Source organism: Argiope bruennichi, chromosome 1 (genome assembly GCF_947563725.1).
Source record: "Argiope bruennichi chromosome 1, qqArgBrue1.1, whole genome shotgun sequence".
Classification (NCBI taxonomy): Eukaryota; Metazoa; Arthropoda; class Arachnida; order Araneae; family Araneidae; genus Argiope; species Argiope bruennichi.
This window is the reverse complement of record NC_079151.1, coordinates 10,618,817-10,643,130: the sequence shown is the minus strand read 5'-3', so window position 1 is coordinate 10,643,130 and position 24,314 is coordinate 10,618,817. Positions and strand designations below refer to the sequence as shown.

Below are 24,314 nucleotides of genomic sequence, written 5' to 3'. Positions count from 1 at the left end.
CAGAAAAACTTACTATACACTTATTATAATAATGAATAGTAAAAAATGATTAAAAAGCAGAAATTAATAAAAATAAAGTTTTTAAAAAGTACATTTTTATATAAGTTCTGAATGCAAATTAATTTTATTATCTGAAGTCTGGAGGTTATATACCAAAGATTTTAAAAGCGTAAAGCTCTGAAAACAATACGATAAATAATTAAACCTGAATGAATGTGAAGAGAAGAAAAATAGGACATTATTAACTATTTAAGCGCATGATAGACAGTAGAATTTATTCTGAACTCAGTTCTAGTTCACTTGTGATTGTTCACCGGTTGAGACTTTCACGATTTTGTTTTTCTTTTTAGCTCCAGTGCAACTTACTCAGAATTTTTATCTACAATTTATTTTTGCATCTAATAAAAGTTAAAATGATTTTAAAACATTCTCTTTTTAAAATTTTTCAGGTAAAAGTTCACAGTTAAATATCTGTTCCGTGTGATGTAAAATGAAAAGAATTACCTTATCTCCTTTGTTTCTCGGTGAATATATTGGTATCTTCCAACACCTTTCCCATCGGAAGAAAATTTACCGGAAAATACCAACTTCAATGAATAAGATCCTTTTGGTATCGTGTTTTTAAACCGAATGACAAAAACTTCGTTTCTTTTGTATGGGAATACTTCATCAATGGACAAGTCTTTGCCCTTATCCAGACTTTTCACAACTGCTTCAGTGACATTCAGTCCACTTTCGTGCACAACTATGTAATCGGTGTCTTCAGTCAGATTGAACTCGATGGTTTCCTCACCGACAAATGTTAGCTTGGTCAAGTTTGGATGCAATGTTATATCGTATCTGATGGGAAATGTGAAATTTGGCAATCTGACATTCCTCCAGGGCATGTAGACGTTGTCATCGAACCATTTTTTGACGTAGTCTCGATTGTTCTTTATCCACTTGATGTTGCTGTTAATCTGCTCGATTGCTAAGATTCGGGACTTGGAACCTTCTTTACTTCTATCATTTTTTTGATAAAATGACCGCACCTGAAAGAAAGTATTAAATAAATTCACAGTTATCCTCTTTCATTTTCAATTCATAAAATTGCTATAAATAAGCTTGTGACATTATTAAAATATTGCCTCAAAGCTTTTTTTTGTTTTGTGCACCATCCTTGAATGTCTTGAAAAATTTAAAATGAATTATCAGACGTTTAAATCATGATGTCAGAGTTATTACTTTTTTTGAAGACTTTTGCTATTTATTCATTCCCCATCATATTGGTCATAATCATTCAGACAAAAATGGAAATTTGCAATTATTGTATTATTATATTTTCCATTTATTTTATGGTAAAGTTATGTTATAAAATAAATCAAATAAATATTATTGAAATTTAAAAAAAAAAGAAAGATTTAAACCAATGACTCAATAAAAGGACTTTTCAGATGCACCACTAACTTTAAAAGAAAAGCCAAACGCATTGAACTTGAAAATGAATAATGGAAATTTAACACATCCATCAATCAACAAAAATAAACGAAATTTTCAACTACTGATTCTTCAATTCGTATTATGATATGAGTCGGTTGCTAACTTATATCTTATGTTGACTGAGCTACCACTGTTTGCAATGATCCAATGTCACTTATCAAATAGTAAATTTGAAACTCCTAGAAAATTGCCGGAAAACTTTTTAAATAACATTAATAATAAACATTAATTTACATTTTCCCTGCTATTTAATGCGTATTTTTATTAGAATAACAATAATGTGTATCTCAGAGCCTCGTTGGAATATTTTAAATTTTAAACACTTAAAAGATATCAAATTCATATATTCTGATTTTCTATTCACTGCGATGTTTATGAGAAATTTAATGAAAGCACATTCCCGCATAAGACAGAAACAGACAGAAAAATGTCAGCTCATGATGGTTTAATTAGCTCTTGACATGATAAAAGACTTTGTGTACAAATTTTTATACTCACATATTACCAGTTCCATTATTACTTGTTGATGGAAAGAAAGGGGCAAATTGCTAATTCTAAATTAAGACTAATTCTTACAAACCTGTTCCAAATGCCTGACGCTTGTATACTTGGAGAAAACGTTACTTGCGAAAAACGAAGCATCAAGAGCACCGTAGGTCCTGAGATCAAAAATATAATTTCATATTATTCCACAAATTAAAATACCAAGAATATACTTTTCTGTGATAATTAAAGGATAAGAAATAAATGAATGAATCTATAACTCAGCTTTAAAATGCATAAGATCAGAAGCTAAAATAGAAGGAGTCTGTTACAAATAGGTTAGTACTGGAAAGTGAATATATTTAAAAAAATATTCACACTTATTACATGTTTCCAACTATTAAAATATTTATTATTTAAGTTATTTGTTTACTAGTTATAGCTTCACTTAAAGGGAATTTCGCATTGCAAGCTACTGAAAGAAAATGAAAAAAAATAAAAATAATTAATCTTATTTCAATTCCTGCGATTATTTAAGTTTGAATGGCAAGTTCGTGAAATAGGCATTTAAATTCAACAATTGTTTTTTTTTTCATGCATCATTTCATAACTTTGCTAAGACAATTTATAAAGTCCTTTTTCTCTCTCCTCTTTTAGTTTGGGTTTGGAAGAGACAAACATTGACCTCTTCATGAGACAGTAAAAGTGACAATTTACTCAAAAATAGCAAATATAAGACATTTGAAAAAATCAGTGATTTAAGCAGTACAAATTTTCATAGATTAATTACTTACTCTAAAAAACTCTTTAAAAGTTTTTAAAATCTATCGAATTTATTTATATCGGCACTTACTTGATTAAAACTGTTTTATTATGAAACTTGAGAACACCATGCATTTGTTTTTATTGCTTAAGAAATGAATGGATAAAATGAAAATTAATACAGCATATCATTGAAGCTCTCATGTTGGATTGCATTATATATTTGCTTTCTACTTTTCAAAAATATTACAGAAATTTTACTGAATAGACCATTATATTCTGAATATTTCTGCCATACGTTTCGCCTATCTTTGTACAACTTTTTGCTCATTGATTCATTTTTAGACATCTTCTAATGAATTCATTCATACTTTTTCAAATAGGAGTCAATCCATGTTATATCAGATTCACATCTCACACGTAACCTCGTATGCCCTCTAACATCCCACTGTAGTTTGTTTGGCGGCAAAGAATACAAACTCCCGGCCAAAGGCCTTTTCAACCCAATAGACATAACAGTAAGTGACAAAATTTATAATAAAAATTGCGTAACTTGATTTTAAAATTTCCTAATTAAATATAATTATTAAAAGCATTCACCAATTTCACCAATGATTGATTATTAATCGCGTTATTCATCGGGGTATTTTCTCCAACAATAGGGAGCAAAAATTTAGGAGCCGATAGTAAAGTAATACCCACCTCACCATTAATATTTTGTTGTTGGTGTAGAATGTGTCCATGTTTAGTAAACAATTTTTCACATCTGGTAAAGAAGTAAGTCACTTATAAGATCCGGAATGACTGACACTCCTATCGAATCAGTAATGAAAGTAATCACTGCAATCTATATATCCCTCGAAGTAGGAAACATAGTAGTAAAAAAATACTATCAATAAAAAAAAGGCAAAGTTACGACTGTCCTGCTGGTATCATCATTCGAAACTGGCAACCTTGTTTTCTGCTGCTGTGAGGCGTCTTATTATTCTCCCCCCCCCCTATTGAAAGTCGTGCTAAATTCTACATACATATAGTTTCGGCGCACTTAACTGATCACATGAGTTGAGATCTTTTTTTCAATCAATAATAGCCGGAAAGAGTTTTATTGAAAAAAAAGGGACGCTTACGTGACGAGATGAGTCCAGTTATTATATATAAGGCGAGTGATCAACGCAAAACCTTTCGGATTCTGGGCAATTGATTCCATCACAGATAAGTAATCATGTTTTCGGACTTGGCTTTCATTCTTAGCTTCGTTCATCAATCTAAAAATATTCAGAGAAAGTCAATGACTTAATACAACATAATGATTTATATTACAGGTTTTTCGTGAATACATAACAAACGAATGATTAAATACAAATTTTTACGAATAGATTTATTTTTAAAAAAATCATTACATTTCTATGATTTCGCATCATTGCCAACTCAAGTTAAAATAAGTCACTCACCACGAAGTAATCTAAACATTTATTCATTTGTTACACAATATAGTGACATTTTATTTTACTGCATTGTAAATTTGGTTTCTGCACTTTTGTAATGTAATGTTGAAACCTCTCTGTCTAAAGCTGAAGAATAAAGTGTGTTAAGAAAAGTTACTGAAAATAAATTTACATATTTTTGAGTGAATAATACACCTAAAAAATGTAATTAATTTGTATAATCAAAGTCGTGTTCAAAATTTGAATTTCAAATTTTGTAGAAGCATCTGCTTAATTTGATTTTCAGAGTTGGAGTTTAGAAAGAATAATATAAAAGTAATATATAAAATTTAGCAATTATTTTTAGATTAAAAAATAAAATCTAATTTAATAAAATAAGTAATTACATTGTGTGAAATCAATTAATCAAAAATAAATCAAAGAAGTTTCTTAAATACATATGAGCATTTAAAGTATTTGGTATTATATAGGACTATGGAGTAAATCGCCGGAGTTTTCTGCATTTTCGAAACGAGATTGTAATAATCCAGGAATGCCTAAAGAAATATACCGTTTAAAAATAATACTAAAATTAAATATAAATATAAATGAATATCAAAATCGAGATAAATGTGACTGTATAAAATATGTAAAAGAAAAATGCAGAAAAAAAAAAAAAGAATCTGAGCTACAGAAATTGAAAATACTCAATAGATTTCCTAAAATTTTTCTCATAAATGTCCTGAAGCATCATGAAGGTCTTAGCGATGACTTTTTGCAGAAATTTTCAGTTTCTAATTGCTCGAGAAGCTTTAGGAGTTAAAATTATTTTGTGATACTTTTATTTAAAAGTACACGGTAAGCGGATTTTATGTAGTATAGTATTTTACGCAAAACAATCCAATATATAAATAATATCATATAATATTCAAAAATTATTTTTAGCAAATGCATTTTTACTTCCTTACGTCACCTGCATTACATAACTATTAATGGCCGAATGATAAAATAATTTTGTTATGCTATAAATGCTTGAATATTGTAAAAAACTAAATTCAATTGTTAATTTTTATTAATAATATATATAAATATATTTTAATTCCTAATAATACAAAATATATAAGCTGGTAATAAATAAAATAAAGATATTAAAGACAAGAAATATTTTAAATAAATTATGATAAAATTGTGTTGATATTTTAAACTATTAAAATTCTATACCTTTCCAAATGAGTCGTGTTTGCTGTAGTTGTCAGAGCGTACAAAATACATTTTTTCTCATAGAGATCGCTTTCTCCCAAGTATCTCTGCCACATAAATTTCCAAGCTTCCTCATTATTACGGACACGAAATCCAAATACAAAAACCATTTCTTTAATTTCAGAACTAAGACTAGAAAAATATAAATATAGCTTATATATATATACATATACATTGTAAAATCAGCATTGCAGCATAAACAATATTCAAAAAGTCGTTAATATATTTAGATTTTTTTAAAAGTTTGATAATAATTTATTGAAGCGTATCCTCACCTCAATGACTATGAAAATAAAATATTCATTTTTAATGTATAATTTTAAAAGATCTTGGTGTAGACCAGGGTGGGCATTAAGTCGATCGCGATCGGCTGGTGGACCGCCAAGATATTTTGATTAAGACACGCATACCTTTAATAAGACCTAAGATACGCATACTAAAAGAAACTGTTACATTCATGTATTTATCTATTTGGCAATGTTAATGAGGAAGAAATAATTAAAAATATAAATTATATATAGCTTTATCTCTTAAGAAAAACAAAGTTTTTCTTCAAAATTACAATTTTAAAAGAACGTAGTTCAGAAACCAAGAATAACTTTTGGAATTGAATGGACGAAGTAAAATACCTAATTTGAAAAAAGTTGCACATCTTTTAACATCTTTCTTTGTCTCTACTTACCTGTGTGAATCTGCATTTTCAACGATGTATATAATTAAGGCAACGTATCGTTCCCGTCTCACAAACGACCATTTAGAATCCAGTGTAAGACCAGCAGTTAATGATTATATACCGAGATATTCAAAATTGGCTGACAGTATACAAATCTTCTAATAACTATAACGACTAGAATTAATTTTAGATGAAAACGATTTATTTTTTAAAAGGATTTTGAATGTTTGATATTAAATGAATCATTTGATATTATTATTATATTTGTGGCTATTATTACTATGTTATGTAGCTAAGTACATATTTCTTAGTTATTATCAAGTTGTAATAAACATTGTAGATCATTTTTTTAACTCACCATTGGATGAACCGCACATATTGAAAAAATTAGAAGTAGCCCGTACCCTAGAAAAATCTGCCCACCCCTGGATTAGACAGTAGCGGACATAAAAATGCTATTTTCGAATCACATCAAAAAATGAAATATTTTATGAGATGCATTTAAAAATATTTTATAGTAACAACATATAAATAATTAAAAAGACTTGACTTACTTGGCTCCTTTCATCCACTCGCCAAACAGTCGATTTGCAGTTTGCAAGCAGTCTTGATTTTCACTTGCACAAGCAGCCTTGATCAAAATTTTCCTCAGTTTCCTGCAAAAATCCTCATAATCAACGGACTACAGTGACAACAGCAGTGATGAAAGATAAAACGTTAGCCAAGATTCAATATTTGCTAGAAAAAAATTGCTGGAAATTCGAAAATAATGCGAAGAAAATTCACATTGACCATTCCTGTAAACGATGGCGGTGAATTACCGAATTCGTAACCAAAAAGAGGTTATAATTTGAGTTCTATTAAGTATTTAGACCGAAAAAGTGAATTATGTTGAAATTGTATTCATATTACGGTAAATGTAATAAACCAATGCTAATGTATAATTACCAGTGATTATTTATAATCACCTCTAAACTTATTAGTGATTATGAATAATCACTGGTAATTACACATAATCCCTAGAATAATCACATTTACCATAACAAATATATGATACATGAAATCACTTTTAAGATAAAGAGTGGCACAGTCACAGCGAGAGAGCGATTGTATTTAAGTGTCGTTCATATAAATATTTTGACAATCGACTAATAATAGCCTTTCAAATGAGCGTAAAAATATCTTATTATAAGGTAAGAAAAGAAATTCCTTCGGCTGCAATTTTCTGTAATAATTTTATAAAATAATTGAAAATTAAGACCTGAAGATATTATTTTGGTCTAAAATTAAGATGAGGAAATATTATGTTGGCTTAAAATTTATTTAGAATGGACAACAAATTATTACTATCATATTCCTTATCAATTTAATTTGTCGAATATTTTCTAACTTATTTAAATCTGAGGGGAGCAGAGGGAGGCATTTTAAAACTAGAATATTTCGAAAACCAAATGAATTATGTACTTATAACCATATTATTCTATTTAAAAATTAAAGAAATATTTATAGCCATATCGATATACTTTAAAAAATTCGACAAAATACAGCTTCAAATCTTGTTTGTGTATAGCACAGGCAAATAAATTTAGGACGTTTGTTCACCGTTTAAAATGACAATATCGTTTAAATGGTAAAAGATATCATTAATCATTTGGGAGGGGGGTAATTACTCGTATTTCGAGCGCGGGGGGGGAGGGGGAGTACTTTTTCCAAACAGATAAAACTTAGATACCCGTGGGAATAATTGTTCCCCTTCTCAAGACACCACGATACAAATGAAGACGTGATAGATTTCGTCGTCTTGCCCTTCTTTATGATAAAAACGATGGAAACTTTTAGTCCAATTACATTGAAATCTCTTCTATCGGTTAAAATTTTTTTCTTCTTTCAGAAGCTCAATACTTATTCTTTTGCAAAGAGAAACCTCTGAATCATATGATGACGCTTGAGAAGCTGTTTGAGTCTTAATTTCAATCGTTTTACATTTTTTTAATTAACTTTTTTTAAAATTTGAAACTCAAACTAATTTTTTAGCATTTTTTGGAGATGGTAGATACATGCTAAATAATCAAACCTTTATCAATTATAGCTAAAGCAATTCTTTCTTTATCATATTGATTCAAAAGCTTGCTAATAGCTTAACAGTTAAAATTTTGTTTTCAATCTTTAATTAAAAAAACTTTCAGTTATAAAAATTTTCTCTTACTAAATTTCTTCTTTGCTAAAATTTTTTTCTCCATTTTTCGAAAGAATTAAGCGGATTTAATTTTAATTTTATTCAATTATAATCATAAGCAATTAGATAAAAAATTTCTACTTCATAATTCTAACTTTACAAAATTCAATCTTGTGAAGGATCCGTGGGACATGATATTTATTACAATCATTTTAAGAAATCAAAGAATAATTTATTTATACATTCTGAAAAAAAAATGTATTATAAAAAGGTAATAAGAATTCGAAATTCATTTTTAGGAAAAATAATCATAATTCGGCCTATTTCATACTTTATTACAGATGAGGTTATTCAATAGACTGTATTTTTACGAATAGTTACCAATACCTGTCTGAATAGTCATCAGAATCTTTTTCATTCCAGGTATATTTTTTGTAAAGATCTTTGCTTAGTGTTCTCACATATTCCTGGGAAAAAAATAAGAACACTTTATCAATAAAATATCTTTTAAATTTGTTAAAAAGAAACTGTTATTAATTAGAATACAGTTTTAAAGTGCGAAGAACATTTTCTGCACAAACTAAGGAAAAGAAAGTTGTAGTTGTTGTGCCCTTTGACAAGATGACATTTTCTTCAAAAAGAATGCAAACAATTTTAGCTGATTTTACCCATGAATATATTCACTTACAATATCCAGTCAAGCGTGGGATTATTGTCTGTCATCCAAACAGCAAGAATTCATTGAACAAGTTTGCGAGTTTTCAACAAAATATTTTTCTCTCTTTTCCTCCTACAACTGAAACGCTAGAGAAGGAATTGTTGGTGATAAGTGGACCACTGATATTTCACTTTTGATCAAAGTTCACAATTTTATATCAGGAATCGGATGTTTTCTTTGCTGTTACGTTAAAATACTTGAGCATGGTTCTAATTATATTTTATAGATATGCCATTTTCTGTTAAAAAACAATATTGTTTATTTAAATGTAAGAATAATAGATAGAACACTTTCGCAACGCGTTGGAGCAAAATCGTTTCAATGCTTCCTTTGTTCATCGGCAGCTTTTATTATTTTGAAATAAAAATCCATCTATGTAAATTTCTTTTTTCAATATGTTGAAATTGTGAAGAATTTGATTTCATTTATTTCACTGTCATGCTCCAAAATATTCATTTATTCTTTCAATATATCAATATTCAATCCATTTCAATCAAGTTTACAGTATTAAGCAGTTTAAGAACAAAATTCTCGAAAGCATATTTTTTATAAGAGAGGTTAGTACTTCCTTACTTCCCTTTTACTAAAATATAAATTCTAAATAGAATTGTTTTAATTTGAAATCTCTTAAAATGGTTCCAATTTCAGCGACGTGAATTTTCTAACAACAGTGCAAATTATCTGTTAATGTGAGAGCTAGATCGAAAGAAAAATGAAAAAAACTATAACTAAAGTCAATAAAATATAGAAATTCTGGAAATGAAGAAACTTTTTTGATCTTCGTCATTAAAATATAAATGTGTCATTATTTTACAATTTTATTTGTTCTGTTTTATTTTATTTATATTGCTATGCCATTTATTAGTGACACAATTATATCTTCGAGACGAACTTCGTCATTTTGAACCATGGCCAGATGAGGAGGGTGGCACCAGTTCCGGCACACACTCTTCAAACTTTCCTGCTATATCATATGAGGGCATACAGTCAGTATGTGGGAGATTCAATTGACTTGGCGGAACTTAAGGAGAATCGTGTTTCGAACCTGACAGCATCTGATTTCGAAGCCAAAACTTTAACACAAGTCATTTCAGTCAGTTTAGTTTCTGTCCTGAGATTATTTGGAAAATTAATACTGGAAGTTCGATTCAGAATTGTTGGTATATTACTAGACAAATAACTTTACATAAAAATAATTTTCGTATCAAATGAGGGAAGACAAAAAATTTAATTTTTTATCAATATTTTACTAAACAGTCATTGCAAGAAGCTGTCATTCGAATCACAAGTTTAAATATAGTTTTTTAAAAACACGCTTTAAATACTAATTTTTTCCCGCAGATCCGTGGGAAAAAGGAGAACTGTAAAAGTATAAGGAGCTGACAGGAATGTTTTAAACAAGTCAAAATTTTAATGACATTTATGATGTATGCCAATTTCTAAAGAAAAGTTAGCAATTGTATTTCTTTTGATACTCATTGAACTTGAATTCCCTTATCTTATTTTTTTCAGTACTTAAAGCTTTTATGATTGTTTTAACCTTCATCTTTTTTATATTAAAAGAAAGATGAACACATGTATTAACGCATGAAAATGTATTTTAATTTTTCCTTTATTTCTTTTAGATTTAAAGTATCAAACACAATTCCATATCATAAATATTATGGAACCTTGAAATAAATTTTTTTACCAAATATATCAACCTATTGATATAGAATGAGCATTGATTTTAATAAGTCCATTGATTTGTAATGAAATACTAAAATATTATATTGCCATCACAAACATCCAAGTGAAGAAAAGGGTCTGAATTCAAGTGCATTAAAAGTAAATAAAAAAATCAGATCTAACATTTTATCTTAACAAATACGATATAAATCGAAAATGAATGCAAATGACATTTTAAAAGACACAAAGAAATAGATTGTTACGAAAATAAAGAATATTTCCTCATGTTTCTCGTTTTCAATTTGTAACAAACTAACTAGCAATATTTTCTCAGTTTCCTTGTCTCCCCTGAAAAGCCACTTGATGTGCCTGAGTTCCTCCAGTGCTGTTTTCCAAACGGCGTGATAATTTTCCTTCTTCAAGTAGCGACTCATGTTCAGCGGCATTTCATACCCCAGGTATCCGGCAGACGCCAGTGTGAAGGCGTCGAACAACAGATTAAGCCGGTCGGATGGACTGAAAACCTTAAGAGCAAGAGAAAATTTTGATAAATTGATATACGTGTTATATTCATTAATGTAATACATTTGCTAAACCTTTTTTTTATTTATTTCTAGACAAGAGTGTATATTTTTAGATGCTGTTTATAACCAAAATATATTATTATTATTTTTAATTTTCTAATTATGTTATACTTAATACTCTTATTTTACGCTTATTAAAAAGAAAATATTATTCACTGAAATTATTAAATCTTTACTGAAATATATGGTAATTTCGGTTGATTTCATATTAGTTATTTTCTTTCTTAGTAATTCTAGTAAAAGATATTTTTAGTATATATTTTTTTATTAGTTTAGTAGATCATGAATTTGAAGATTCTAGTATCACAAACTGTTAAAAACAAATCCTTTAAGAAATAATTTTTTTTACACTATTTCATAACAAAAGTTACTCATTACTTCTATATACACTAAATTTTCCATCAAGCATAAAATTTTACTTTTGAAAATCCCATTTACATATCATTTCAGATTACCCGATTTTTTTCCTAAAAGTCCCCCAAAACATACTTTTTTTTCCCATTAGGAAGATTTAACAACAAAATAGTTTATTCTTAATGATTTGTTGCTTTATAATATCTAAAATTCTGTGAGATACCCTCAAATCTTTTAGAAATGGGATTGATAATCACACAAATTTTAGCACATTACCCTGTGATTATTTCTCAGTTCATCAATGAAGATCTGCCAGCCTTTCTTGTCATAATCGACTAAATAGTATCCAGTGAAATTGGTGTTGAATTTTATCCACTTTGCTGGTGGAGCACTGAAAGTAACTACAAAAAACGAAATATAAATAATTTTTTAAATAATATATATAACAAATATTCATCTTTCACATAATAAGGCGAAACAATTGGGAATTTTAGAATATAACTCGAGTGTGAAAATCCTAGTATAAACTGGATGGTATATCAAATCAAAATTCAGAAACTGTAAATTTTAAATGCAGATAAATAATTTCTAGTTTCTGTCCTATTACTCGAATATCATGATTCCAAAAGCGGCATTTTATTTCGGATATTTGAAAAGTGCAAATTTATCACAATATTATAAAATTGGTATAATTATATTGGCATTGGTATAAAAAGTATTGGGATAATCAAGATGAAATTCCTTGATCATCCCAATACTTTTTCTTTGTAGAATTCGCATAAAATAAGAGAAATTAAAAGTGAATTTTCAAAAAATTTCGCTTGCAGTTGGGAGACAATGATAATTTTATTAAATTGGGCTTTATTATTGTAGTAAGTACTTATAAATAGAAATTGAGCATTTGGAAGTCAGCTTTTATTTGAGCTATAAATTAAAGCTTTTTATATAATGTTGTTGCGGTAACTTATTTTAATTAAACACAAATATTACATTATATTTTGCTAATGTAATGGCAATCTCAGACAGCTTAAAATAATAATATTTTCATAAGCGTGAGCATATTTCATAAAATCTCAATATTTGGTTGATATCTTAGAAAAAGTTTGAATTTCAACTGTGAAAATTACTTTTAATAATGAAAACTACTTTTAAAACGCCAATAAGAGTAAACATTATTAATGCAGTAATTAAGTGTCACGCAATATTCAGTTAAGGAGTTTATTTCCAATATTATTCAGAATATTTATAACAAATGGCCAATGTTTTACCTTTATCAGATGAATTCAGAAACATGTGAGAAATTTCATGGCTTTCAGAAGTATGGTACGTTAGAGGGATCTGCCAAACATAACTGAAAGGTAAAATATGCTAAAATTATTAGAGCACTTTAAGGTTTTCATAACAAATTCAAATATGTGTTTAATTATCTGTGAATTTTTTTACATTTTTTCAATGCATTTTTTAGAAATCTGAAATAAAATTTATTTATAAATCAAAGGTATTTTAACTATAATTATCCAAATTATGTGACTTCTGCATCTTTCCTCATTTATCTAAGTAAATTTGTAGTAATAAAACATATTTTTACTTCGAAATGTATTTAATGTAAGTGAAGAATACCATACAGCAGGGAAATAAATCCGGTATAATTTGTTTATTGCTTTCCCAGAGAAAAATGATTTTCTAATCTCCAGAGAAATGTTATTCGTAAATTTTCAATTAGTAGAAGAGTGACAAAAATCCTTGCATCAGTGGAGCAAAAAGCCAAGTACAAAAACTGATAAAAAATGAAATCATTATATAAACGACTCATAAGGTCTTTCCTGAGATGTCCCCGTATGAAAGATGTCAGATGAGAGACTTAAGATGAGGAATGTCTTTCTTCCGATTTGTCATAAAAGCACCTGTAAATTTATAATGACTGCTAGTTTTTATTGAATTTCAACTGAACTAGACCAAATTAATACATTCAGCTTAAAGGAGGGTCAAGTCAATGGTAGAGCATGTTTGTTTCTTTCGTGCGAATGGAAAAGTTCCTTTTTCATCACATTAAATGAACAGACACCTAATGTGACTGCTTGCATAGCAAGTTGAAGCAATCTGTTGCGACCTTTTTTCAAAATGACATCACAACCTATTTTTTAATGTACCAAGGTTTTCAATGCCTAGATGCAACCTTTTTTTTCTTTTTTTTTTTTCTTTTTTCTTTTTTTTCCAGACTGAAATTTAGAATATACTATAAACTATATGTATGAACGCGTGCGTCTGTGCAGAAGTTTATGCACTATTTATTATATTCGAAATTATAAACTTGTGATGAAATTTTTTTTCTAACTTTCATTCTATAATGGTTAATATTATTTTTATGATAAAAAATTCACTAATAAATGAAATATTATGTTTTAAGGCACACACTTAAATGGTGAATCTGTCTTCGCAAACACCTCAGTCGTAGGGTTGATGAGAAACCGACGCTGTTGGATAGTGAATTGGTTACTGCTGTTGTCTTTCCTTTCGAATGTCAGAAAAGGATGATTCATCTGCTTTGTCCATGTGTCCATTAATGCGGCAACATTCAAGTTCTGAAAAATATAAATTGCAGAAAACCCACATCAAAATTTGCCCATGTAAATATTAAATCAATACACCGACAGACATTTAGTTGCAGTGTCATTATTTAAGCAATCATTAACAAAAGAACTTCCTCTCGAAACAAAATATGCGAATTTTTTAAAAATGTTTGTAAAAATAATTAATATAAAGAGATATACTGCTTCATATTTCCTTTTTTTTAGGTTAAACTTTTGTATATGTAATAATAGTAGTATATGTAATAATGAGAAATTTAATCCTTTTTAAATTTTCTTTTTATCTGACAGATGACAGATTTTCCTTTTTAAATTTAGGCGAAAGGATAAAACATGGAAATATATACTTATTAATATTTTATAAAAATAAGATTTAAAAGGCGTCTATTTAAAATGTGCTGCATGACTACGTCTACCGACATTAACACAACAGTTACAAGAAATCTGTAGTTGTGCATGCCATCATTACTGTCTTAAGCTGTGCAAAATGACATGACAACATATCTATCATGGGATGGTGATTCAAACCTTGTTTGGCCTATCTTTTACCTAATCAATCCAAGACTCTCTGTTGGTCGAAGCAAACCAGAGTGACTCAGACAAGAGTTCAGAATTTTGTTCTAATATATAAAAGTGAGTTAAGATAAAACTGCTCAACGTCGGTGGTTAGATTGGAGAAAGGTCCCCAGCAAACTAGTCAAACCCCAAAAAGCAATTCCTTGCTAAAACGCATTCCGGTCTATCAGTTTTTAAATAACAATTGCTAGTAGATGAAACCAGAAAACAGAACCCATTACGTTTTTCAATTATTGCTTACTTTAACACGTTTATTGCGACAATTACTGCCTGATAATCAGACCATCTATCTAATTAAATGACCCCTTCTTTATTATCTCTTAATTTTAGTAAAGAAAGAGTCATCTAATTAAATAGATAGTTCGATACTATTAAATACGCGAGTGTCACAGGTGATTCACGCGGCAGTCAACGTGTTATATATTAGGCCACACATGAGCACATCTCATGCACATTATGCTAAATTAGAAATGAAAAAAAGACAACACTATAGCCGTAATTATAGATGTGTATGAACGGTGCTGGGGAATTTGAAGGCGAACACAACTACCTGTTTCGATGCTGCTGATAGTTCGTCCCATAAATCTTTTGTTACAGTATTCTTGAACGAATACTTCTTCAAGTATGTCTGAAATAAAATAAATTACTTTAAGATAGAAAAATATTTTTAAATGAATTTTCTTTTAATTAATATATTTATTTCAAAATACACAATATATTTGTACAATCGCATTAGATAAAAAAGTACAATATCATAACAAAATATTGAACGTAAGATTAGTGCTAAATGTGCAAGTTCTGTTCTAAATGAATGGATAGAAAAACCGAAAATAACACAGTAAAAGCATCTGAGATTCAAATTTCGAAAACTACGTCGTAGAATTTTAAACTATATTCTCTACAAGATTGCAGTGAACCTCAATGCTATTTTATGTAGACAATTTTTGTCAAATGCAAAAAACGGAAAGTTTATGTGGTAAGAGTTTGAATATGCAGTCTGTACTTTTTTTTTTGATAAAACTTTTTGCAAATAAATATTTACAGAATTTATATTACAGGGAAGCAATATTATTAAGAATATAAATTCTACTAAGAACAGAGTTAGTTTTTAAAAGTTCGTTTTCGCAGCTCAGTTTTTATAATGAATACATTTTGAATAACATTTCAAAGGAGTTGCTGTGTTTAACTGCAGGGAGTTTATGAATGTAGTTTAAATTTATATAAGAATTAAGAAAACATTTCGTTTTTTGTCATAAAAAATATGGTAATAATTAAATAATTTTCACAGAAAAATCCAAAGTAAATGAACTACAGATTGAAAAGATGTGTGTTTATAATAAATATTTAAAAAAATCTAAGGTTATATTTGAACAAAATATTTGGGCTTTAATGTGTAAAGTAATTCTTGTTGAAAACTGTTATATTTTTGTTTTATTTAATGGCTTCCTTATACTTAAAGCCATTTTCTAACTTGTATTCTATCCAACAGTGGAAAAACTCTTTTCGGAAAGTAGCGTTAATAGGAAAAGTGCACGTTTATATGCTTGATATTTTAAGTCATCAGAATCAAAAAATGAATTTGTGGAAGTGTTTAGAAATTTTTCTCTAATTTTGCTATTAAAATCTGTAATAGTTATGAAAGTTTAAATTTTCTTCTAATACTTATTTTTTAAAAGATGCTTCATTAAAGAACTTTGTCTTAAAACACTTGAATAGATTAGCTGACTTAGGAGATCTCATTACTGATAATATGAATTGGGATGTTATTTATTTCGAGTGTTATTGTTTTCTATAATTTGTGAAATTATCATGTGTACAAACGGTTATCTTTATTTTCCCCTTAATTCCTTTTGGAGATACAGTTGCAGGATAGATGTTTTCCAACTGTCACTGTAATTGTATATCGCAATTTTTTCAAAGACAAATGTCACAATCAAATCGCGGAACAATATTCAGCTAAATAAGAATGTATTCTATTAATTAAGAAAAATAACTGATGTTTCAATGAAGGTACCCATAAACAGTTACTCTGACAAGCCCAAAGGTATACGCATCAATCTGAATAATCGGCAACGGGAACTAAGATTGAATCCTGAAGCCGTCAATGGGCAAACCCCTCCCACAGAAGGCACATCCCCTCACCTCTATGGGGATGTTACTCCACACCATTTCTGTATTCAACAAGATGAAGAGTTCAGAACTATATCAGAATCTTCTCATTTCCAGGGTCTCCGGTGGGATGAATTAAAACAATAAATGCATTTAAAAAGAAAAAGAATGTGGTAAGTAAACTTACAGAAACGCCTTCTCTGAAATCTTCACCCATGTAACCTTCTAGCATTCTCAATACGGTAGCTCCCTTAAAAATGGAAGAAAAAAACATTTTTAATGCTTTAAATACGTACAAAAAGGTTGTTGATTAGTAAATATTGAATGGTAGTTTCTTTTAATGTATATTTTTCTACTACTGAAAGATATACACAAAGCGGAAAGTTAATAATTTTCCATTTCATTAGATATGTTGATATTTCAGCATTCGTATGTATCAAGACTTCCGTGATAGTTCAAAAATATGTGGACATATACATATAAACAGGAGTGTTTGCGATTCTTTTTCAAATATCTCGAAAACTAATATGAACTAAATATCCTACATAATTTCGAAAAATTCAGAACATTAATAATCACACAGATAAAAAGGCGTGGACACACACTTTCAAAGATTATACTAATCAAATGAAAAACATATTAAAAATCAATTTGCAGTCGTTTATTAATATAATGGAAGCACCGCAAACGAATACAAGAAAAAAGACGGAGAGCTACTTTAATATGTAATACAGCTTGGATTCGCCTGAGAATCGAATCTTACAAGTGCTGAATAGTGCTTTGAGGAAGAATGTAGCATTCTTCATGGAGATGTTGTGCAAGTTCCAAGAGAGATGACAGTGGAGAATGTTGATTCCGGAATGAACGCTGTAACATAGATCATAGCTGTACGATTATATTTTGTGAGGGCCAAGGTAGATATTTCACTTCATTCTCGTATTCATCAAACCCCAATTGGACAAATCCCGCTGCATGAATAAAAAGTATTATCATCCTGGAAAATTTCAATTCCTGCAGGAAACAATATTTGCATCATAGGATGGACCTGGCCAGCTAAAAGTTTTCTATACTTCTCCCCAGCGGTCCTTCCTTTCAGGATTACGCTTGAGCCAGCAGAAAACCACGATACGGTTGTCCATACCATGACAAACCCATCTCCATGCCGGACATTTGGAAGGAGACAATCACGTTTGTGCAGGTGTCCTTTTAAAATATACCCGTCTTGTTGTGAGGGAAAACGTGAAAAATGATTTTCCTGGCCGTATAACTCTCTCTCACTTTTCAATCGACCAGGTTTAGAGCTTATGGCACCACTTTAGATGACATTATCTTTTGTGAGGATGGTTTGGGAATTGCTGTTTCGCCTTAAATATACTGTTTATAAAGATGCCTCCTAACTGAAATTACTGACGCTGGAGAACTCAGGTGCTGATTAAGATTTGAAATCAGTTTAGCTGCTGTTGTTTTCTTTTTAAATATTACAATGCGCTTCAATATCCGTCGGTCCCGTTCACTCAGTTTCTCCTTCCGTCCACTATTGTGCTTTCTTGAGTTTGTATATATATTATTATTTTAGATACCGTGTCTCTAGAAACGTCTAAAAGTTGGGATATTTCGGTTAGAGTTGCTTCAGATAGTCTGGCTCTTTGAAATCGGGCTTCTTTGAAAGTCTCCGAGATATGTGACATTTTACACTTTCGACAAAAATCCAAGGCATTTACAGCTTCACTATATACTATCAGGATATATACTTTTAAATTTAAAAAAAAAACTAATAGCTAGGGATATAATTTAATGTCAAAGAAGCGCATTCTTAAATATCACTTTTATTCACTGGTGCTTCCATTATTTTGATAAAACGCTATATCTATAATTTTTCTAAAAAAAAGTCGCTTTTTTTTGGGGGGGGGGGGAGTTGTTTTCGAAATTTTTAAATATCACCTTTCAACTGCCTGAATTTTTAAGATTGTTTTTTTTTAATTCAGTAGGAAGTTTTAGGAATGCAAATTTTGGATATTTTCGTAGTTTACCGTCGAAGGATCATTGCGATAAGTGTAATAATTTTATGTAAACTAAAGCTTTTTATTCAAATTCTTAGGTATTAGATAAACCACATCTTAATAAGTACTGGAGAAAAGAAATAATTAACATGAAAAATATTTCCTTAAATTGTAACAATTGGATTATTTCTCTAAATAATTGACAATTTATCCTAAAATATTTGATTATAAAGATTTTCTTATTCATGAAGCTCGTTTATTAATATTCAATGCATTAACATTATTTCATAGTATGTGTAGCATACATTTATCTCAATCCGAATAGTGAATAAAATTCCCACAGAAAAACTTTTTATCTTTCAATAAAAGGTCAGTGTTGTACTTTCATTACTAATATAAATAGTTGGTAATGTAGAAATTATCTGAAGACTTATGAATGAATACAAGAATTGAAAATGCTCACCTTGTCGTAAGTGACGGAATCGAATATTTCTGAATTAGGTTGTATGACCATCTGGACGATGGGGTGAGAGTTGATGGTTTGGTCTTGTTTCATGGCTGACAACAGGAATGAAGCGGGGATCTCGCCTTCCTGTATGAATTGTAGTGATTAGTGCATGTTTAACTGAATATAAAACATATTGAACGTGAATGATATTTACTGTTTATTAATACTGAAACCAGTGTAATTCGTTTCCCCAAAACTTTCTCGTATATTCTCTAATAAAGTTATCTACTTCAATCCGCATAAAATTTTGGTCATTGAATAAGCTTGCGAATACTTTGTATCATTGTAGAACAAATATTTATCTTTGAGGAGAAAGCATTTGTGCTCAATCTTTGTGATTCTTGAAGATTAAGTTTTGGCATGTGATTAACAATACCGAAAAATCGAATTTGTGCTTTGGATCCATTTTTCTTTAGTGACTGAAAGAAAAATTTGACCCAGAACTACATTTGTAGCCAAAAGTTATACCAAATTTAATAATTTAAGTCATTGCACTTTTAAGTTATTGTTTTTACATGCTTCTGTAAGATGATATAGAAAGACGATCACCCCTAGTTTTATCTGGCTCAAAATTAAATAAACGTCTACACTATAGAAGTCAAATCTGTGCACCTAATTTTATATATCCAGCTCTCTTTGTTTTGTAGTTGTTGTAATATCTTCCATTTATATCAGTCATATATGAGAGCAACAATTTCACATTCGACTGATGTTTAGTGGAATTAGATTTCGAATTCGGAGTCCACCGGCTCCAGAGCCGAGAGCTTAACCCATAGACCCCCATGACCTCCATTTGAAACATCAACAAAAAATGAAATTTGGAACATAAAGAACTAGATAGATGAAATTTGATATATGATTAACTATAAACAGTGAAATTTAATAGATATAGATTAAAACGAAAAGTAAATACTTTTTATTTTATCTACAGGCAGTGCAGAGAAAGTACGGTAATCATCAAAAATTTGAACTCCAGATTTTGAAGAAACTCACGTTTTAGACTTGACTGAGTTCGGAAAACACATTTTTGGCTTGATGTCAGTGACAAAGATTACTCAAAACCGCTTTGAGCTAGATGGATGAAATTTTTAAGTGGTCTTTACACCAATTTTTTTTAATTGAGCAATAATCTATTCAGAGGAAATTACGGGGGAATAAAGGGAGCTAGATAAAATTCAGCACATAGATTTAGCATCTATCATGTAAACATCAATCATATTTTGAACCAAATCCAACAAGTGGGTTGACTATCTGTGGATATTTACTTTCAGAAACATGTAAAACGCAGTGCCTTAAATATATCAATTTGGTATGTGATTTTATGACTGTAACTGTAGTTCTCTGTCAAATTTTGGTTTCAATCGGTTGGGAAAAAACGTTTCTGAAACGCCACTTCACCGAGAAAGTTTTGGGAACCCTCGTTTTATACGACATGCCTTAACGAACACTTTAAGGAATTATCATCATCATATCCTACATTACGAAGTGCAAATAATTTCTGTTTGCTTATGTAATCAATGCGTACCTTATCACGTTCAGAATCTACGTATTTCATTCCCTTTGTGGACATGTAGGTAGCGAACCCTTCATTCAGCCAGAGATCGCTCCACCACTTCATGGTGACGAGGTCGCCAAACCACTGAAAAGGAACAAAACCCTATGCAGTCATTTGAAAGAATCCACTCGAACCAGTTTCTCTCAAATATTCAAGGGGCAGTAACAAAGGAGCGATTATGTAAACAAATTATAAAATGAAATGCCAATTTGCATCTTTGACAAAACGCAAAAGTGAAAACAAAATTTACCTACTTATTTTAAACTAAAAAAAAAAAGGATTTTTTTGCAATAATAATATTAAACATTTTTAGAAAAAAATAACCATTTTAAGGACGTTTTTATTACTATATTAAAATGTAAAATTTAGCTTGCTACATACGTGACTTCAATTTATATAACTCACGCTTACAAGAGACTTAATAATTTGCCCTTCATTTGATAAGTTTTCGTAATTTGTTTTTTATTATAAGCCTTTGGCCGCCAGAAATATTGGTATATTTAAATTGAGTTGAATCCTTTAGACATAACTTCGTGCCCACGATCTGTAAAATTATGAGATATTAAAACGAATTAGTTAAGTATTTTCAATAATATCCCGCTAATAACTTATTAGTATTAAATATAAAATAATTTTAAAACATGGCTACTTTATGGAAGACTGGTTGTCTTTCACCTCGCTAGAAATATTCGTTGGGCTTCATTAAATCTCTTATGCCTAAATAGACGTTCAGGATCTTTCAACAATGTATCTTAAAACATCAAATTCTAATAGCCATGTTATTTTAGTAACATTACACTCATTCTATCGACTGTGTAAATAAACTTTACAAATGCAGGCAAGTCTACAGACACAATAATATCCTTAAAAATATAACTATTCGTCTTCTAATTGCGCGTTTTCTATCGCGGTACTGCAACTAACCAAATGCGGCGACTTGCTAAAAAAATGTGAATGCACTATTCCTCGATTATGCAAAGAAAATATATTTGTACTGTCACTTTACAACAAAATGCGGTGACAAGGGTATACATGGTAACAATCAGAAACTGAGAAAGAATTCTAATTTTAATTATATGTTGTACATCAACTTAAACAATGTTGCAATTTTAATACTTATGGAAAGGATCTGAATAATGTAATATTATTTAGACATCACCAAAATAATAATTTACTTAAATTTAAATCATGTACTTAATTATAAATATGCGCAGTCATTTAGCAACTTTTTCACTTTCATTTTACAGCTTCAATTTAAACACATTCGAAAAATATTATTCAAAGTATCTGTTCAAGATCGAAGCTTTAGCAATTTGGAAAATCCTTCATCATCAATTTTTTTAAAAGGCAATTAAAATTCAACTCACTGCAAAGCTGAGTTATTATATTTACTGAACTGAATCTTAAAGGAAAATGTTAGTACATTAACCTACCGTTAATTTACTATCATTTGATATTTTTGAAATTATTTTGATATCATCTGCTCTGTACTTCAAAATCAACCGTTTAATCAACCTTTCAGCCCCCCCCCACCCACCCATCGGAAAACCGCAACAGACTGCGCACAGCAAACAAATTCTTTGATGCGAATTGCAAATCATCATCAGCTTTCTGTGAAACGCTAAGAGACAAAACAATTATCTTCCTCAACTTCTAGTCGTCTTCTAAATGCCCTTGAGATCAGAACTTCAATATAAAATGTGAGTTCAAGCATGATCTACGCATAATCAAAGTTCAAGGGCAGTTTATTCCTTCTTTGGAAGACAGGTAAAAAAACGAATAAATCCGAAATCATTCGGATTTGTAATTTAGAGCATTTTTAAATGTCAAATTTTGACAAGCATTCGTCCGTATTATTTTAGAAGCTGTTCTCTGTTCATTGAGTCATACATCTATCCAGTTCTCTTTTTCTATTTTTATCAGAAACGGGAAATAATCAAACTTCACTTAAACCAGTAGCTTTCTTGTTGAATTGAAACCCTCTCATAAAATATATAAGCCTTCATGGTTTATATATAAGCATAAAATATATAATATACAATAATATCTATAATATACATAAAATGTATAATATACAATAAAATATATAATTTATAAAAAATAAAATAATATACAAGCAAATATATAAGCATAAAATATATAAAATTCATAAGTATATATAGATCTTTCAGCTGTAGATAGTAGTTTTTTTTTATCAATACAAATATTAAGAAAAAATCGTCATTATTCCTTTCAAGAATTTCTGATTTACCTAAAAAATTATTGTGTAAGAAAAAGAAGGTGTAGTATCAAATTTGAAGAAAAAAATATGATTATATATTTTTTAAATCTATTTATAGGAATTATCAGAAGTGTTTAAGAATATGCAAATGGAAAACATTTAGAAAATTGTGGGAATTACCGACAAAAACTTCAAAACTAAAAAGTAGTATAAGTTTAAGGCCTACCTTCAAAGGAAATTATACAATATGCTTAAAGAATTTTTTTATATTGGTATCAATAAAGGAAGAAAACCCAGAATAAAATATCTGTCATAACAATGAAAACAATTTAAATTTTACAATAATATGGAATCAATCATAAATCGACATATGGAGCTAACCATTTCATTTTCATTTTCAATTTCATTTGAAATTCAAGATGATAAAAGTGGGTACTTACTCTACAAAGTATTTAGTAATCATTAACCGAAGCAAAATAACTTTGGGAAAAGAACTGATAAGAATGTACAATTAAAATAAAATCCAGAAATCAATAAAATACTAATACTATTTTGGCTAACAGCAATTTTTTTTGTTTTATTTAATCTTATTTTAAATAATGTGTGGCTATTTTAGAGCGGCTAACGAAACTGTGAATAATAAAGCACCCCCACTCTCCATGTTCCAAAGCAGCATCAGCAAAGCACTTAATTTAACATTTGAAATTTCCTGTACAATTATTTGTATATGTGTATCTTGATTTGTGATCTTGATATATTTCCTGTAGGAAATATTTGTATATGTATCTTGAATTTGTGATCAAAATAAACTTTATCTTCCGCTTTATAATGGGAGAACGTTCGTTTCTTAAATATGGGACATGTTATACATATTTGTACAATCAATATTGTACATTTATTAGTATCAAACCTCTAAAAATCGCCTTGGATCTGTAGCATTCAATACTATTCTTCTGCAGAATACATTAAGTTTTCAATGAATTTATAAAGTTTTAATGCAAAAATTTTTGTTGCATTTTAAAAAATTATCATATGTAGTGTGATAAAAAATGTCATTAAATGTTTGAAGCTTCATTAAAAAAAAAAAAAAAAAAACCTCTGTTGACCAATAGTAACCAAATGTAGCCTACATACAATTCCAACCACAATATTTTACTTTAGACAAAAGCATTTTTT

General features: G+C 29.3%; 1 protein-coding gene across 1 annotated transcript in view; it reads right to left on the bottom strand.

Annotated features, from left to right (window-relative positions):
- Nucleotides 1-24,314, bottom strand: part of LOC129962542 (uncharacterized) — a 129,081-nt gene that overhangs the window by 34,268 nt on the left and 70,499 nt on the right. The window contains exons 24-37 of the mRNA XM_056076337.1: nucleotides 20,888-21,001; nucleotides 19,318-19,446; nucleotides 17,042-17,104; nucleotides 15,296-15,373; nucleotides 13,997-14,163; nucleotides 12,850-12,932; nucleotides 11,858-11,982; nucleotides 10,961-11,167; nucleotides 8,645-8,724; nucleotides 6,636-6,737; nucleotides 5,370-5,540; nucleotides 3,852-3,989; nucleotides 2,060-2,138; nucleotides 505-1,031 (exon numbers count right to left, since the gene is read on the bottom strand). Of these exons, the coding sequence (XP_055932312.1) occupies nucleotides 505-1,031; nucleotides 2,060-2,138; nucleotides 3,852-3,989; nucleotides 5,370-5,540; nucleotides 6,636-6,737; nucleotides 8,645-8,724; nucleotides 10,961-11,167; nucleotides 11,858-11,982; nucleotides 12,850-12,932; nucleotides 13,997-14,163; nucleotides 15,296-15,373; nucleotides 17,042-17,104; nucleotides 19,318-19,446; nucleotides 20,888-21,001 (2,063 nt within the window). The remainder of the gene's footprint in view (nucleotides 1-504; nucleotides 1,032-2,059; nucleotides 2,139-3,851; nucleotides 3,990-5,369; nucleotides 5,541-6,635; nucleotides 6,738-8,644; nucleotides 8,725-10,960; nucleotides 11,168-11,857; nucleotides 11,983-12,849; nucleotides 12,933-13,996; nucleotides 14,164-15,295; nucleotides 15,374-17,041; nucleotides 17,105-19,317; nucleotides 19,447-20,887; nucleotides 21,002-24,314) is intronic.